General features: G+C 56.1%; 1 protein-coding gene across 1 annotated transcript in view; it reads right to left on the minus strand.

Annotated features, from left to right (window-relative positions):
• Positions 1-222: 222 nt before the first annotated feature.
• The window catches only part of TKT (transketolase), a 24113-nt gene continuing 5878 nt past the window's right edge, over positions 223-18457 (minus strand). Inside the window, exons 2-14 of the mRNA XM_012658744.1 lie at positions 14850-14967; positions 13888-14001; positions 13029-13126; positions 9496-9687; positions 7536-7654; positions 5684-5877; positions 4798-4962; positions 3511-3667; positions 3249-3379; positions 2501-2584; positions 2281-2374; positions 1119-1241; positions 223-508 (exon numbers count right to left, since the gene is read on the minus strand). Of these exons, the coding sequence (XP_012514198.1) occupies positions 333-508; positions 1119-1241; positions 2281-2374; positions 2501-2584; positions 3249-3379; positions 3511-3667; positions 4798-4962; positions 5684-5877; positions 7536-7654; positions 9496-9687; positions 13029-13126; positions 13888-14001; positions 14850-14967 (1765 nt within the window). The 3' untranslated portion in view covers positions 223-332. The remainder of the gene's footprint in view (positions 509-1118; positions 1242-2280; positions 2375-2500; positions 2585-3248; positions 3380-3510; positions 3668-4797; positions 4963-5683; positions 5878-7535; positions 7655-9495; positions 9688-13028; positions 13127-13887; positions 14002-14849; positions 14968-18457) is intronic.

Here is an 18457-nt window from a genome sequence, read left to right on the forward strand (position 1 = left end):
GGGGACAAGGGGAGGAATTTGGGTGTCACCTGGTGGTGCTCCGGGGACAGCAGCAGTTCTGGTGGCTGAGGGTAGATGCGAGGCCCAGGGGAAGTGATTCCAAGGTGCCTTGGGGCACGCAGGTCCTGGCCCAGAGCCAAGAGTGCAGCCTCCCTACCACTCCCTTCTTCCCCAGAACCGGCACTGGCTGTACCACATCACAGAAAAATCACTCAGGGCTGATTCATTTTTCTCAAAACATATATTTACTACTCCTCTCAGTACATCTTTGAGCACCGTTACCAGAATCTCTTAGGAATGTGTAGAACCCCTCCCCACGCATCACACCCTCCCTAGGCCTTGGTGACCAGGCCCCTCACAGCTTGCACAATGGCGTCCTTGTCAATACCAAACATCTTCAGCAGCTCAGCTGGCTTCCCGCTTCTCGGTACCTGGCTGACAGCCAGGCGGGTGACAGTGATGCCAGGCTCGCCCACGACGGCAGTGGACACTGCCTCACCTATGCCACCTGGGCAAAGGAAAGGAGGTGAGTCAGAAGGTGAGGCCTCGGGATGAGCAGTGGGTGGGCCCCAGCCCTCTGCGGGTCTGAGTTTACCCCTTTAGCCAAGGATGGCAAAGGTGGCACATGCACCACCTTGTCTACTTCCCTGGGCAGAGCAGACATCGCTAATCGATCACAGTGCTGATTGTTTTTATAAGCACAAATTCAGCCTCTAATTGTGTTTTTTTAAAGACCATCCTCAGGGCAGCCATCATCCACAGACTACCATCCACATTTGACCCCACCGTCTAAGCCCATCTCTTCCCAGCGACCTCAAAGGAGGAGGGGGTGGTGTTACTTCCGGAGGCTGCTTTGTGAAGGACTCATAAGGACAGAAATTGAGCACTGTTTTCCAAGTTCAATTCTGCACAATAGCTTTAATCTTAAACCACTTCAGGGCCATGATCCACCGTTTCTACTCTTAGCAGCGAGGTCAGAATCCTCACACAGAGCGCCGCCAGCAGCCATGAGTTGGCTGGGTCCCCAGGCCACAGCTGCCCTCCTGGGGCTCAGATGAAGGAGCTATGTCCAGCCCCTGGGCTCTCTGGCCCCTGCCCCTGCCCCACGCCCCGATTACCTTCGTAATAGTGGTCCTCCACGGTGAGGATCCTGCCCTTGGTGGCACGGGCACTGTCAAGAATGAGTTTCCTGTCCAGGGGCTTGATGGTGAAGGGGTCCAGCACACGGATGTTGATCTTCTCTGTGAGGGGAGAGGACACGGTTGTGGCTGAGGGGGAGGCCTGGGCACTGTGGCCTTTGATGGCCCCCCTGGGTGGGGGCTGGTGGGGGTGTCCTGGGGAGCATGAGTTGTCCCCTTGGCTCATGCTTGTCAACCCCCTTCCCTGACTGCCCCGCCAGCCCTGTGGCCTGTGGACTGGCCAAGAACATCGAGCGGAATGTGTGGGCCCTGAGCGCCCTTCCCTCATCCTCCACGACGTCTGTGAAGATAAAAAGGGAGCCAGAAGAAAGACTCCAGGTGTCTGATCTGAGATAAGGCAAGGGCTGATGGGGGAGCCAGAGCCGCAGGCAGGAGGGCGTCAGAAGGTCAGGTGAGGACCCAGTGGAATGACCTTCTCAAAGGACAAACCCAAGCCTGCCATGCCCCACTTAAAGCCCGCCACGTGGACATCCCTGTGCCCCGGGGCTGGGCTTCCCTGGCCTCTCCAACCCCATCTCCCTCTGGTCCTTCCCAGCCCCGCTCCTGCCTGCACCTCTCCGCTATCAGTCCCCATTTACTCTAGGTCACTTTCCTAAGGAGGAAGTGCCCACCTTCTCCATGGTGCTCAGCGTGCTGAAACCTGACACCTATTGTGTGACTCTGTCGCAGGGGGCAGATAATGTCCGTCTCTCCTACCACAGCACTAGCTAACAATATGAGCTCGAGGTAATAATAATAGTAATACCACCAAGTCACATTTATCTAACCCTCAGGACAGCCTTATGGGGATGGTGCTAGTATCTCCATTTCACAGGTGGGGAAACTGAAGCACAGCAATGGTAAGTAAGTTACTCGCCCCATCGGCAGGCTCCAGGGCCTTGATCTGACCACCCTCCTGGGGCATCTCAACCCTAGGGCCATGGGGCAGCAGCTGTCAGCATCATGCCAGACACAGCAAGTGCTCAAAAGGTGGCTTTCAGTGCTATTATCATCCTTTAATCAGATGAAATTCTTCTCAACCCCAAGACCTAGTATGCAGTTGGCGCTTAATTGATACCATTTCAGGACTCTTTCTCCTCACCTTTCTTCAGCAGCTCGGCAGCAGCCAAGGCTTCGTGCAGGGTCACCCCAGCCCCAATCACGGTCACCTGGTCATCCTTGCTCTTCAGGACCACCTGGGGGGGACACAGGGCCAGCGAGGCTCAGGGCCTGGGAGTGGGGTGGGCCCCAGTCACTGGGAGTCGATGCAGGGAGGGCTCAGGCTCGCTGGGGGGTCTCGATAGGGCGTGAACTGCACTGACCTTGGCTTGTCCGACCTGGAAATCCTCATTACTGTTATAGATGATGGCGTTTTCTGGGCGGCTGGTCCGGATGAAGCAGATGCCCTGGTGCCAGGATAGATAGACTGAGAAATACGGGATGCAGCACAACCAGCCTCAGAGGGCGGAGTCATTCTGGAGAGGCCATCCCTTCCCACGGGCAAACCTCTGCCACACTGCTGTCCCCACAGAGTGTCTCTGCCGGTCACTGCATCTTGTCTGTGCCCAGGGAAAAAGGTCCAGCTTGCCCTCTGCAGCCTGCACCTCCCCACACACTCCTCCTGGGAGCTCCCGCCCATGTGCAGCCCCAGACCAAAAGCAACTTCCTGCCAGGTAGACAGGCCTCCAGAGCGCCCTGTGCAGAGAAACAGGACCACCCGGGCACTTGGTCTACGGTGGTACAGCTCTCCATCTGGCTCAGCTCATTTTTTTCCTGTCCTGGAGAACCCAGCTGGGGAAGGGTAGACTGGCGTCCATTGCCAGACTGGCCGCGAGGCTGCCAGGATTCTCGTGGGCAAAGAGTGTGGTGATCAACTGGCATTGCCTACCACATAGCATTAAGCGGGTGTGTGTGTTTTGTTTTCCCTGGTCTGACTTCTGCAAACTATACAAACGGCAGGACAAGGCCAGGAAACAGCCCTCTGGGGCAGCGAGTGACCAGCTCTGGCCTCCTCTTCTGTCCCCCTAGGGAAGAGCTAACTGATAGCGCGAGAACCGCCATGGGACCAACCTTTGTGTTGGCTGCCAGTTCCACTGCCTTCTCTGTCGCAACCCCGTCGCTTGGGTAGAAGACAGTTGACATGGGAACTGACCGAAACATGGCCAGATCTTCCAGGGCCATCTGCGAGGGCCCATCTTCCCCTGGGGTGAGGGAAAGGACAGACTGAAACAAGATCCCTGTCCATGGACTGGAATCCTGGCTCAACCCCCTCCCAGACCTCCTGGTGCAAAAGCCAGGGGAGTTTCAGGGGTGAACATCCCGCCAAACTCACCGATGGACACGCCGCAGTGGGAGCCACAGAGGTTGATGTTGCTCTCGGAGATGGCCGCCATGCGAATCTGGTCAAAGGCCCGTGTGAAGAAGGCTGCGAAAGTGCTACAGAAAGGCACTGTCCTGTTGCGTGTGGCACAGCCCACAGCAATGCTCACCTGGGGGGAGGCGGGGTGGGGTCAGGCCGGAAGAGGCAAGGAGGGGGTGGCCAGGGAGCCCAGGGCGCTGTCACGGCCACTCAAGGGATGGAGGGTTCTGTAATCCCAGTGTCTGTTAATGCTCCTCTCCCATGCAAGTGACATCTGCACCCCCACAGACTCTGCCGTCTGTTTCTCATGACAAACTCCTTCGACTTGAAATAATCATTTTAAAAGTTCTCTTAAAATTATTTTCCTTTGGAACATTTTTTTTCTAGCAACAAGCAAACCCTTTCACAGAAGGCTAGAGATGTGCATATACTGTCCACCCCTCTTATCCCCATTGCCAGTCAAGGCCTCCGTGGAGACCAGTCCTCCGCCCCTGCCCCTGGGTCTGGGGACACCAGCCCCATGCCTGCTGAGGCTTCAGACTCCAAATCCCTCGCTCAGAAGGACTGAGTGCAGTCCGGTTCCAAACCAGCTGTCTCCCCCAAGGCTCCGGAATCTGCCAGCTGACAAGAGCCCTCCCTCCCCAGCCCCTGCGTCCTGCCAGTGTAGTCTGGACTCTGCAAACTACAGAGACAACCTTAGGTTCAGATGGAGGAAGAACTTTGGAGATGTCAGTGGTCTCCAAAGGGAGGAAGCTGCCTGTCCCGAGGGGCCTACAAGTCAGGCTAAGTTTCTGGGCCACGAGGAAGGGATATTTTAAAAAAACAGGACAAAACATCTTTCCTTCTCTCACAACCTTAGATCCTGTGCGTAACAGGGGCTCAGCAGACCTTGGCTGCTAAACCCATCATGGTTCAGCCGCCTGCCAGTGCCCACCCTCCCCCTGGAAGCCCTTTATCCCCCAAAAGATCCCATTCACCACCATGCAGGCCCTCTTGTGTGCACCTGCACCCCGATTCAGCTCCCCTATCTGCACACTCATCCAGTATGTTTGCACCTGGACATAACTGGCCATTCAAGGTCAAGGGTTAATGCTGGGTCCTCGCTGTTCTTGTGGTCTCCCTGGCCCACAGCAGGCACCAGGCGCTGCAACGTAGCTGCCCAAAGGAGTGAGAGGGCTTCAGTTTTGCCCTCGCATTGCTCAGACTTTGGCCCTGCAGCTGTGGCTGGCCCCGTGCCTGTCAGCCCACCCAGGCACCCACCATGTTCTGCTCGGCGATGTAGCACTCAATGAAGCGGTCTGGGTGCTCCTTTTTGAAGATCTCTGAGAAAGTGGAATTCTTGGTGTCCCCGTCCAGGGCAATAATGCGGTCACTACCATGGCCCAGCTTGGCCAGGGCCTGCCCATAGGCCTTGCGGGTGGCTATCTGCAGGGAAGAGAGTAGGAGGGCGCTGAATCCTGCCCAGGGCATGTGCATGGCTGAGGCCTGGAGCCCTGCCTGCCTCTAGGGCAACAGCTTCTAGAAAAGGATAAAAAGAGGGGCAGAAAGCAGAAGCCCAACAACACAGGATCCTGTGGAAACATTTAACTCTCGTAAGGCTGCCAATGTCAATGGTGAACATCTTTGGAGTCCCTGGAGCCCCTTGCCCCCAGCCAAGCTGTGAGATATACGAGCTACAAAAGACATCCTAACAACCCCAACTTCCGCGCCCACTGTGACAGGTCTGTGACTTGCCCCACTTTGTGCAGGAGTACAGAGGGCCGGGAGTCAGAGTCTAACACAGGCTGTGTGGACAGGGTCACTCTGGGGAGAGCCCTGGAGCGGGACAGCCCTGCCTAGCCTTTGCCAGGCCTGAGCTCAGGCCAAGGGGAATCCTGGGCTTTGATCCGGTCCTGCCAGTAACTTGCTGTGTGACTGTGGGAAAGTCCCTTGCCTTCTCTGAGCCTCTGCAGTTAAATAATTCCAGAGCTGGCTGTCCCCATGAGGAACAGACAGGAACAACATCTCAGGGTTCCCCCTTACCCTAAACTAATTCCGCCCCCGCCAGTCCTCCGGAGGGCACATCTTAGCACCGGCTTTAGGGAGCCAGAGAACTACAGCTGTCCCACCCGCAGCCGGCCCAGAAAGGCAAGGCCCCACACTGTACCTTGTCCCCCACTTTGTAGCTTGGCGGGGTAGGCATGCGGATGTTGGTGATGTTCACAGAGGGGGCATCCTCTAGAGGGGGTGTTGCCAGTATCTTCTTTTTGCTCTGGATCTGGCTGTAGATTTCCTGGATGGTCTGTTCAGCCATGTTTTTGGGGAGGGGCTTCCCGTGCCAGGACTCCTTATCTTCCACCCCTGCAGGCACAGCCCAGGACAGAGGGACAGGTAAGACAGGCGCACCCAGGTGGCCAGGAACGGAGGTGTGCCGTGAGCAGGACCCCCACGAGCCTGCCGCTCAGTGGTCCTGCCTGGCCCTCCGGGGCCCACACAGCGTGGGAAGGCGAGGGAGCGCGTGGGGCGGATGTGTTTCTGGCACGCTGCCCCATCCCCTCCGCCATGGGCCCCTGCCCACCTCCTCCCGCAGGGCTGCAGAGAAGGCTCTACTGTAGAAATCACAGAGTCACTTTGCTGACTGGGTTGGGAGGGACTCTGGCCCTCAGAAGGGGAAGTTGAGGCCAGAACAGAGTGGGTTTTGCCGGGGTCACCTGATGTGTCTGTGAGCAGCAGAGTGGGGTCTATACCCACCCAGGCATGCCCACCCCATGGTGCCTTGCCGTGTGGGACCAGCAAGGCTTATATCCTTCTTCCCTGTGGTCACCTCAGATGTCACTGTAGCCTGGGCAGAGCCAAAGACAGACTCTCCCAGCAGCCCCACAGACTACCAGGAGCCCCCTAAAAGCTGTGAAGTTTCCAGATTCTGTGGGTAGTAACACCCGAGGGGTCTGTGCCGGGCATCAGCACTTAGGCCATGACATTACAGAGTCTTCTCCTGGATGTCCACCCGCTCCCAGAAAGTTCCTGGCATCTGAAAAATGGTGCGGCAGTGCTATCTCTCAGAGTGTCTTCATGTATCTGGGTCCCCACAGGCAGAGCGAGCCATGACCCCGGGGCAGGCAGGTGGGCAGCCAGAGGCATCTGGCAGAGACGCACACTCAGAGCCCCTAGTGCCGCAGAGTTCGGCTGTCCCTGAGCAAGCAAATCCCCAACCACTTCTAGACCATTTTCCCATCTTTAAAATGAGCATTAACCAGGTGTGGTGGTGCGCACCTATAGTCCCAGCTACTCGGGAGGCTAAGGCAGGAGGATCGCTTGAGCCCAGGAGTTTGAGGTTGCTGTGAACTATGATGATGCCACTGTACTCTAGCCTGGGTGACAGAGGGAGACCATGTCTCCAAAAAATAAAAATAAAATAAAATGGGTGAGGGCCATCCCAGGCCCAGGGGCATAGGCCACACCTGGGTGTGGGGGTGACTTATGCTTCCATCGCTCTCAGGCATGGTACAAGAGCCACCTTCCAAACCTTCCAAGGTTCTCAGCCACACAGGCCTCTTGTACCTTTCCATTGTTTGAGGAGTATGGCACTCACCCCCCAAGGCAGAAGCCAGGTCTTCCCAGGTTCTGCCAGGGCTGTGTCAGCCCTTCAACTCGGGGCAGACAGCTGGAGCTGGCAAGAACTCATGGCAAAGTGCCAGCCAGGGGAGGGGTATAGGGGGCTGTCTCACTCTGCATCTTTCATCTTACCCACAGGTAGCCACAAGTCCCTCCTCTCCTCTCCTGCCTGTACATCCCCTCAGCAGAGGCCAGACCGACCCGAGTTCAAATCCTGGCTCAGCCACATGGACCACTGAGTCACTTCAGAGAGCACAACATCTGTTCCTCTTCCCTGGAGCCCTGTGCACCCCAAGGATGGGCACTTCCCCAAACACAAGGGGCTCAGAGCTACACAGCACCCTACCCCCACATCAGCCCAGCCCCAGGGGCAGAGGTGGGGAGGGAGGTTCTTGCATACAGACCCGTAATCCCTCGGCCCTTGAAGGTCTTGGCAATGATGGCTGTCGGCTGGTGCTTGGCCTGGCCGAAGGCCTTGCACAGCTCCTCCACGCTGTGTCCGTCCACGATGATGGCATGCCAGCTGGAGACACAGGGGGCAGAGTGAGGGGCCTCCCAGGGAAAGGTCTGGCGTGGCATCTGGGCGTCAGCCCACACTCCACCCCCTGCCTGAGACCTGAGCTAGAGGGGCCAGAAAGCCTTAAGTGTTCCAGTCTCCAATTTGGGTTTTTTTCTCTTTTCTTTCTTTTTCACATTATTTTGCTTCCTTTTGTTTGCCTTTGAACAGATTTTCCTCCTCTTCCCTAAGTAATTCAAAGCTCTGTTCATTTATTGTTTCTTTCATTCTTGATCTGTTCATTTCCTACTGGAAGCTGCTTTGGGGACAACGCATGGGTTTGGAATCTGTCTGCTATTAGAATCTTGATGAATTTTTTTGGCCCAATTTTTATTTGGGGAGCACATTTGATCATCCCATAGATGCTGGATGCGGTGCTGGCAACTTTTATACAATAAATCATGCTGTCAAACATGTTAGAAAATAGCTGGGGCAGGGCAACCCTTCTCTTTAAAAGCAATCCTTTTTGGGACTCTTTCTGGCCTAATATGGTAATAAAAATAGCAGCTAACATGTACCAAGTGCTCACTCTGTGCAGACACTGTGTGGAGCACACTATATGTATTAACCCATTTAAGCCTCACAACCCCATTTCACACACAAGTAAACTGAGACACTGAAAGTGGAGGAACTTGTCCAAAGTCACAAAGAAAGTCAGTGACAGAGCCAGGACTTAGGAATCTGGGTCCCAAGGTTATGGACACAGGTCCTAGGGCAGCTGCTATCAGGGTTACACTCCAAGTCCCCAGATCAATGCGGCCTTGCGGGGAGGCCCTTGAGGCACCGTGTGGCTCAGTTTACCCATCTGTTCAATAGAGAGAATATTTCCTCCCCGCCTCCTCTACCTTTACAAGGTCAGTCATCAAGAAACGCAGACCTGATTCCGCTGTGCCACTGCAAGGCAACCCCAATTTCCCCGCCAGTTCGCTGTCGTCGCAGGCACGGGTTCATTCACAAAGGGCAGCCTCAGAGGCCTGACTTGAGGTCCCGAAGCCCTGCACAGCCCCAGCCCACTCCCCTCCCTGCCCAGAGTCCCCCCCTCCACAGTCCCCTCAGCCAGGGCAGAGCCCCACTGCAGGGCAGCTTGTGTCTGGGGCTGGGGACGGAGACATCAAGGTGAGGACGCCCCTGGCTGACATCCACAGACCAGCCTCCCTGCTTTGTGACACTTGACTCTAAATTCAGTCATTCAGGGCCCAAGGAGGAAGTCTGGAAACCCTCTCTCAGTTCACTAGGAGCCTGTTCCTCCACCCCAGGCTGGCTGGGGCTGGGCACAGGAGGTGGCCACCAAACTGCTGTGCAAACCTCAGCTGATGTAGCTGTGGATAGCCACATGTCCTTTAGCTTCACTGAGTGAGCCCCAGCCACATCTGCGCACCCTCCTCCCAAGAACGAAGTGAAGCTACATGAAAAAAATAGAAAAATTAGCCATGCACAGGGACACGTGCCTGTAGCTCCAGCTACTTGGGAGGTTGAGGCAGAAGGATCACTTGAGCCGAGGAGTTTGAGGTTCCCGTGAGCTAGGATGACAGCACTGCACCCTAGCCTGGGTGACAGAATGATACTGTCTAAAAAAAAAAAAAACAAAAACAAAAACAAAACTGGGCCTCAGCCCACAGATAGATCCAGGTGGTGGCCTGAGCCGCTAAGTCCAAACGCCCAAACTTTGGAACTGCGAGTCAAAGTGCTAAAGAAGGGAGACCTTTACGTGAGGCCCGACTTCCCAGCTTCAGCTCCTGCACTGCAAAGGGTCTCTCAAGGACGACTCCCCACGCCGCGATCACGCTCAAGCCACAGCCCAGACGTACCCAAAGGCCTCGCAGCGCTTCTGGTAGACGTCCAGCTGGTGCTGCAGCGGGGCTGGGTCGCTCTGGCCCAGGCGGTTGATGTCAAGAATGGCGACGAGGTTGTCCAGCTTGTAGATGCTGGCGAAGGCCATGGCCTCCCACACGGAGCCCTCTGACAGCTCCCCGTCGCCCAGCATGCAGTAGACACGGTAGCTGCAGACACAGGGCGGGTCAGAGGCTGGTTAGGCTCCCAGCCCCCCGCCCCCCAGCCTGCTTTCCGGGTGAAGAAGCAGCCACGTGGACATGCAGAACAGACAGCATTTACAGGGAAGGGGCAAGAGCATCCTTGGGTCCCCCGCTGCCACCCCAAACCCACACCCCATGAGGAAATGGCTGTGAAGGAAGGTGTTGGGAGCCCCAGAAGTAAGTATTGGTGGCTAGGAAACAAGAGGACTAAGAACAGGGATCTGGCCAGTAAGACCCAGAGGAATGTGAGGCTGGGGGGTGAGGGTACACTGCTCACACTGGGCAGGAGGGCTGAGCCACCTGCTGCAGGGGACACACTCTCACATGCACCAAGAGGCGGCCCGGGGACCTGCTGGGTGGGCTGGTGAGGGGAAGCCTGTGTGGGAGGAGCTGGGCAGGGGAGGCTGTGTCCCGCCTCACGCTACGAGGACTGGGTGACTCACAGGACAGGCTTTCCCCACGGCTCCAAGGCTGCTTCTTGTCCTTAAGACAAGCTGGGCCTGGCCCTTTTTCTATCCTGGGGCCTTCTCCTCCCCTCAACACAGGCAGCGAGATATGGTGGAAGGAGCCCTGAACTCAGGATAAATCACCCAGCAAACAGAACCTCCGCCAGCCGAGGCGCGGTGAGTAAAGGGGTGAGGCTGGGGGCAGGGAGGCCAGTCCAGGACTCTGACCCCAGCAGGGAGATGTGAGGAGATGGCAGAGGGGTGGCAGCAATGGGCCTAGAAAGAGTAACAACACTTAACCCCCTCTACCCCCGCAGGGGCCACCCCCCTCAAGGTATGTTTGGTTGTTACTCCCAAAACATGCAAAAAAGGAAACAGGCTCAGAGTGGTGAAGGGACTTGTCTGAAGGCCGTGCTGTCGGGAAGGAGCCAGGATTCAAACAGTCCGATCACAACCTAGACGTGCACTCCTTGCTGTGAGGCACGCACACAGGGTGAGGGGCGGCAGGACTTGGGGACCCCCCTTTGCCTTGCTCCAGACCCAGCTGTGTGGTCCCAGGGAACGAGGCTGGTGCCTAGTCAGGCTCAGAGGGGACACAGCTGCCCTCCTGCTGCTACAGAAAAAGGCCCTGGACCTGGCTGAGGGTCAGCTGTCCAGGCTTCGGGGTCTCCCTGCTGCAGGGCCAAGGCAGGAGGAGCAGGAGGAAGAGGCTGGGACAGACAGCCTGAGCTGCCAGCATGACTCAGCACTTCCTCAGGCCACCGATGGGGCGGGCTCCCTGCGTCTTCCTGTGGCCTCCACCAGGCCAGGCCACTGGTCCTAAGGACAAGGCCTCAGTGCCCACACTTCACAGAGGCCCTATCGGACCCAGGCGTTTCTGAAACTAGGTTCTGTCCCAGGCTAGTCTCCTCTCTCTCCTGCAGGGTGTGAAGGGGCCCAGAGACCCTGGAGGGGCTCTGGTCTGGCACAGTAGCTCCCAAAAGGGACCACGCTGACAGGGCTGAGCTGGAGAGGCCCATTGGGAACCCGGACTTCCCCAGGAAGGGGTCCCAGGGAAGCAGATTGGCTGCCGCCCAAGCCCACACCCACTTCTGAAGAAGTCGGGCTGCGGCTAACAGCGGAGTCACTGCATAGCTTTGGGCTGAGGCCAGGGACAAGGCTGGCCCTGTGGGGCCAACAGGCTCAGGCCAGGAGGGCGTTCTGAGGTCCTGAGGAGATGCTGCGGAAGGGTTCCTGTGAGCAGGAAAGGGGGGGCTACAGAAAACAGGGCTAGGCCAGAGGCGGTGGCTCCCACCTGTAATCCTAGCACTCTGAGAAGCTAAAGCAGGAGGATGGCTCGAGGTCAGGAGTTCCAGACCAGCCTGAGCAAGAGCAAGATCCCGTCTCTACCAAAAAATAGAAAAATTAGCCAGGTGTGGTGTGCGCCTGTAGTCCCAGCTACTCAGGAGGCTGAGTTAGGAGGAACTCTTTTTTTTTTTTTGAGACAGAGTTTCACTCTCTTGCCTGGGGCGAGTGCCGTGGGGTCAGCCTAGCTCACAGCAGCCTCAAACTCCTGGGCTCAAGGAATCCTACTGTCTCAGCCTCCTGAGTAGCTGGGACCACAGGCACGCGCCACCATGCCTGGCTAATTTTTTCTACATGTATTTTTAGCTGTCCAATTAATTTCTTTCCATTTTTTGGTAGAGACGGGGGTCTCGCTCTTGCTCAGGCTGAGTCTCGAACTCCTGAGGCTCAGAACGATCCGCCCGCCTCGGCCTCCCAGAGTGCTAGGATTACAGGCGTGAGCCAGCGCGCCCGGCCTAGGAGGAACTCTTGAGCCCAGGAGTTTGAGGTTGCTGTGAGCTAGGCTGACGCCACTGCACTCTAGCCCAAGACTCTGTCTCCAAAAAAAAAGAAAAAGAAAAAAAGCAGAATATAAAGTTATTTGTACACTAGGATTACAAATGTGTCTTTTCCATGATAACATGGAGGAAATACATTGTTAGATTTAAATCAGGGCTGGTGGTGGCATTAAGAATAAGGAAAAAGTTCATTTCGTTTTAACACCATTCTGTATTTTTCAAACAGATGAGACAGCAGGGAGGTTCAGTGACTGGAGCCTGATCTGCTCTGTCAGGACGCTGCCTCCGGGTGCCTGGCCTGCCCTGATAATCCCTCGATGCCCGACCCCCTCCCGCAGGTACAGTCTGAGGGCCTAGACCTCAGCCAACCCTGGCTCCAGGGAACCCAGCTCCTCCCTACGCTGACTTGTTCCATTATGTTGGGGTCGGGAAATGACCCTTCATAGGGAATTATTTCAAGCAACTGTAGGGAAAAATTAACTCACATCTCTGGTTCTATGCCAAATAGAATGCTCTTAAAAATACGTCCCATTCATTGTGATCCCCTCTCTTCACAGTGAATCACTTCTGGGTGTAGCTGAGCCTGTCCTAAGGCTGGGCTGGGACTGAAAGCAAGAGCTGTGCTGTCAGGTGACGCTGGCCTGCGGGGCTCTGGAAGGGGCTGTGAGGTCTGCTGGAGAGCAGGCCCTGGGGAAGGGCCTGCATACGGAAGGTGCCCCTGCACACCTAACCTCAGGGGGCCACGGTCAGGCTGCTCACCCACCCTCTGCAGTTCAAGCTCTCAAATGTTCGCTTCTTCCCTGCCGATATGACGGCAGGTGGCTCACGGGTAACCCAGAGCCCTCCAGGGCACACAAATCCCCTTTTCCCAAGATGAAAGCAAGTGGCCCAGGCTTGGGTTCCTGGTGCCTAATCAGACAGGGGATGGAGGGTCCTTCTGAGACCTCCATGGTCCAGGCACCTGGGGGTAAGGCTGGGCCCAAAACTGCCGAGCGTGGGGGTGAGGAGTTAAGAGCGTTACCTGGCTTTGTCGAAGTATTTGCCTGTGTAGGCCATCCCACAGGCGGCTCCAAGTCCCTGGCCCAGGGAGCCAGTGGCCACGTCTGTGAAAGCTTGTTTCTGTCATAACAGAGGGCCATAGTTAATCACAGGGGACGGGGGGATCCTGGCCTCGCCAGCCTCTGGAGCCAGGGCTGCCACATGCCCACCCAGAAGGCCCTGGCCCAGGGCTGCCTCCACGTAGGGTGTGACTCCATTCAAGTAACTGTAGGTGTGGGTTCAAATCCCAGCCCTGCTCTCTAGAGTGCTGTGTGGCCTCAGGCTAGGAAATGAACCTCTCTGAGCCTCAGTTCCCACATCACCCAGCTCATAAAGTGGCCAGGAAGAAGAATTCACGACAAAATTGACATAAAATGCTGGCCCTAGTGTGTACCCAGAGCACGTGACAGCTCTTGTGGTAACCTATGAAATCCGAACACTTGCAGAGATGCCAGCTGACACCCCAAGGAGCAAACTAGGTCGCTTCCCTGGGGTGTCACCAGCATCCTGCGGTCAGGTCACTCCCTCATCGACTCCCCAGTGGCCCCGCATGCTGCAGCTGTAACTACTTAGCCAGGGCAGCCCGCCAGGGAAGTGAAGCTTGGGACAGGCCCTCCCTGAGGCCAACCAGAGCACCCCTGGCTGGGGACTCAAAAGGCCTTGCCCTTCAGCAGCAGCTTGGGGTGAATACAGGGTACCCCCAAAACACCTCATTCTTTCCTTCCTTCCCTCAACACCCTCCTTTGTCTCTCAATACCGTCAGCCTCTCAGTGGGGAGGCTGCCCCTGCCCTTTCCCACACGGCTGGAAAGCAAGTGCACCAGGGCCGGCGGGCACGCTCACCGGGACAGGGTGCCCGTCCAAGTCGGAGCTGATCTTCCTCAGGTTCAGCAGCTCTCCCTCCGGGAGGAAGCCAGCTTCAGCCCAGACCGCGTACAGGATGGGAGCCGCATGGCCCTGCCGGGAGGTGGACGACAGGGGCAGGTCAGACAGGGAGCTGACATATTTAGGGCTGTTCCCACCGCACACTGAACCCCGGGACCTGGCTGAGCTGGCCAGCCAGGGTATCCATTTCAGAGGAGGAAGCAAATGATGGCCACTTGTCCCTTTCATCCCTCACCAGACTCTTGGTTCACAGCCCAGAGTTCCCACAGCCAAGGCTGGGCAGGCACTAAGACAGGTGCAGGGGACACAGCTGTGAGGCTAGACGAAGCCAAAACCCCAGCAGGCAGCCGGCTGCCCAAATCACTGGACTTGGACACACTTCTAAGCTCTAAAGCCTGCTGGAAGAGACCAGAGGCCTCTGAGGCAGGCCTGGGTACAGGTGGATTTCAGGGCTCTGTGGCTGGGTGGGACAGGTAGTCCCCACCCAGAACCCTGCCACAGTGCAGGACCACTCCTGTGGGGAGCAGGCCATGGCCTCAGGGGTGCCGGCACAACACAGAGGCATGGGCAGAAGGCCACACACTGTAACCCTGACCTATATTCCAGTCCTGCCTCTCAATATTCAACAGATCGTTTCCATTGTCCCCTACCCATTGCTGTGGGTTAAGGCCTTGTTAATATCCCACGGAAGAGCAATCCATTAATTCAGTCCCGTATTCCTTAACCAGCTGGGCCAGCCCAGAGCAAGACAGAGGGAAGGGCCAGGATGGGCAGCTGGAGGAGGCCCCTGGGAGGATGGACCAAGGCTGGGCTTGGACTGTGGGTAGGTCTCCTGTGAGAGAGGAGGGCCTACCATTCCAGGGCCCATGGGACACCAGCCCCAGGCAGAGGGTGAATGCAGTGGGCAGCTGGGCTCTTACCTTGGAGAGCACGAAGCGGTCGTTGTGAGGGTTCCGGGGGTCCTGGGACTTATAGCGCATGGTGTGGAAAAAGAGGACAGCCATGATCTCCGCGGCGCTGCAGCATGACGTCGGGTGGCTGTGGCCCAGGAGAGAAGATGCACACATGCATGGTGGCCTGGACCCAAGCTAGTCATGCAGCCTGGCTTGTCAGGGAGCCATGTGCTCCTGCTCCTTGGGAGGGTACACAGGGGCTCAGGAGGCCACTGCTAGCAATTTGGGGAATGGGCCAGCTAGTGAGTGCCAGGGGCTGTCACACCTTCCCAGGGACACCAGCCCAGACTCTCAGAGTCATGGCGACTGAACAATCCCAGGGCTGGACTAGAGTAAGAAGGAAGGAGGGGCCCAGGAGAGACTGAGCACAGAAGACCCAGCCCAAGGCCTGCCCATGGCTGGCGGCGGCTGGTGTAGGGGTGAGCCCTGTTCCAATCCCGTGGCTCTTAGCAAGAGTCTAAGGACTTAGGAGCTAAGGAGCAATGGCACCCCTATGACCGACCAGTGAGCCACATCCCAGGACTCTGCCCACTTGTGGGGGTCACCCTGCCCTCCCAGCCCCAGGGGTACTGGTCCTCTGAGGCCGGGGACAGGGGTAAAGGACTAAGGCTCACAGAGTCACCAAAAACCTCTCAGAAGCCTCGACATATAAGTTTGGTAGCCTTGAAAATGGGGCTTTGGGCTTTGTAATCAATCACATCACTGGGCTACTGGCAGCTTTACAAACGGGTATTTTGAGAGCTGGTGTAGCAACTTGGAACTAGGCTTTTGTGCAGAATTTTAAAAGCAAAACAGTCTCATCTTCTATAAAGGCTACAATCATGTGAAAATAAAAACTCCTTCTGCCTATGGACAAGGGCTGGGAGGAGGTGGACAAAAGCAAGAACATGCCCTTCCAGCCCTGTAGCGGCAGGGTCAAGGGGGTTCCCCCCCTTTATTAGACTCTTACTTTAACCACTGAATAGCTGCTGAGCAAAGGAATTAACAGAGTGCAAGGATTACACATTAGACATGAGCGTTGTTCAGGTCTCTCAGGACCCACTTGATGAATCCACCCCCTGCCCCAGAATGGGGCTAGAGGTTGGGCTTCCTGCTGGGAAAGGCGGCAAGTCCTGGTCAGCTCTGACACCCTCTGGTCCACAGTTTTGTTAAGATGTCAGCCTCAGGTCACATCCTCCCAGCCTCCCCACATGCAGCTCAGCTTAGCCCTCACGCTGCTCTCTGAGGTCCTTCACACTAAAACATGCCCGATGCCAAAGCTGAGGGCACATGCAACACCTGGAGTTCACGCCAGCCTCCCTCCTCCCGTCCGTCGGAGCCCCCACCGGGTTAAGGGTGAGTCACTCTCAGTGCAGACACATTAGTAGAGAAATCCGGAGAACTGTCCATGCTGGTTTAGTACCCGCATCCCCGCACACAATCATACTTAACCATCTCTACGAGCTCCTGGTCATGGGGAAAAGACACTACACCTGAAAGAGGGAGGTGAGGACATGTAAAGAGAAACCCCTTCCTGCCCGGCAGGGACCCTAATCCCTTGCTCCAGGTGCCAACTTCAGCTGGAGGACACCCCAATCGACACCGGCCAGGCTGACCTCTTACCCTTCCCACCTCCAGGGGCAGCCCTGTTCCCCAGGAACCCTGTTTCAGAAGTCATGGCCCGTTATGAGGAAGCCTTGGTGGGAGAAGAATGTGGGTGGATACCGGACCAAAGTGTCCTGAGCAGAAAGGAGGAAGGGAGGTGCAGGGGCACAAGCACTGTCTGCATGTCCTGGAGGCATGCCCAGGCCCGGACAGAATGATGTGGAGGGAGGAGAAAGGCAGCCATGAAGCGACACCACGAGCTGGAAAGTAGGAACAGCAGCTGATTTTAAGCCTTCCTTGCCAGGCCCTTGAGGGGTAAGCCCGCAGTATTTCATCCCCTCCAAAGCCGCATCCAGACAACTGCTGGCACTGTCTTCACACCCACGGCACACAAAATAGGGGTCCTTAGGAGCCAGGTGACCTCCCCACGCCTCTCAGCTTTCAGGGCTCTCCCTCTGCAAAGCGTCCCAGGGTGTAGGCAGTGCCACTTGAGCTGTGTGACTGGAGCAGGGGCTTCACCTCCCTGGGGCTCAGCTTCTCCACTCTGTGTAGGAGTGTCTGGGAGACCCAGTGAGATAGGTGTGCAAGGTGCCCAGGCCACCACCAGCCACTGAGGGACCACTTACCAAACCTCAGTGCCTCCAACTCCTTAGCCGCAGGCTGGGACCATGACCCCCACCCCTGTCCCTGCTGGCCACAGGCAGGCGAGAGGTAGGAAATAGTCAGGGACTGACACGGGGATCTGCAAACTGTAAAGCACCTTTTCCAGCTAAGCCTACTAGAGGGCCTTTGGGACCACAGGTGCAAGTCTGTGGCCTCAGGCCTGAGCTTTCCCTGCAATTCCAGCCTGCCTGGGCAGGACAACAGCAGGTGGAGCCCCACCCCATGGTGCTGTGTATGACAACTGTGGAGGAAAACTGGAGAGAGACGGGGTGAGGGGAGGGGTGGAGGGGGTACTGGGTACTCGCCACACTACTAATTATCACTGACTGTGATAAACGGGGGTTATAAGCAGGCTTGTTCAGAAACCCTGCCTTGGCCTAAACGGTCCACTTACAATCCCAACTAGTTCAGTCTGTGAAGATGGCGTGGCGAGCTTAGAGCTAGGCTCAAACCAAGTTTCTCAAAGCACATACAGCCACCCCCCGCCCAGAAGAACACACATTCTTCCAGATGTCCCCTGGCCAGGAGGGTCTCTCTCATCCCTTTGGCACTCACTCCACCTGCTCACAGGTTTCCACACAGGAAAAGGCCAGAGAAGCTCCCTCACCCTCTAGCTGGGCCCCTTCAAGAGATAAAGGATGTCAGCTTCCATTCTCAAAATGGCCCCTCTCCCACCATGCACAGGATGGGCCTGATTGGCAAGGAGTGGCAAGGTTTCTCAAGGAATGAAAACCATGGAGGCCAAGCACATGTGACAGCCTCACCAAGGCAACTCCCCGTGTTTAAAAACTACAAAAGAAATAAGGAAAAAAATCTGTTACAGAGAAGGAATAAGTACCCAAAGAAAGTAAAAAACACAAAAGTGAAAATCAATAACTAAGATACAACTTAAAAAATTAAAAAAATACAATGAGCTTAAGATAGTAGAAAAAAGATGGCTGTAATCAAGGAATCAAGGTGTAGTCCAAAAAAGAAAAGAAAAAAGAAAAAAAAAACAATGGAAAAGCTGGAGTGGTGGCTCACACCTGTAATCCTAGCACTCTGGGAGGCTGAGGCAGGAGGATTGCTTGAGCCCAGGAGATTGAGGTTGCAGTGAGCTAAGGTGACACCACTGCACTCTAGTGTGGGCAACAGAGTGAGACTCTGTCTCAAAAAAAAAAAAAAAGGAAAGATTATAAAGAACAGAAATTTATGAAATAGGTAGCAAACATACAATAAAAAGAATCAGGCCGGGCGCAGTGGCTCATGCCTGTAATCCTAGCTCTCTGGGAGGCTGAGGCGGGTGGATTGTTTGAGCTCAGGAGTTCGAAACCAGCCTGAGCAAGAGC

Source organism: Propithecus coquereli, unplaced genomic scaffold, assembly GCF_000956105.1.
Source record: "Propithecus coquereli isolate 6110/MARCELLA unplaced genomic scaffold, Pcoq_1.0 Scaffold1, whole genome shotgun sequence".
NCBI lineage: Eukaryota > Metazoa > Chordata > Mammalia > Primates > Indriidae > Propithecus > Propithecus coquereli.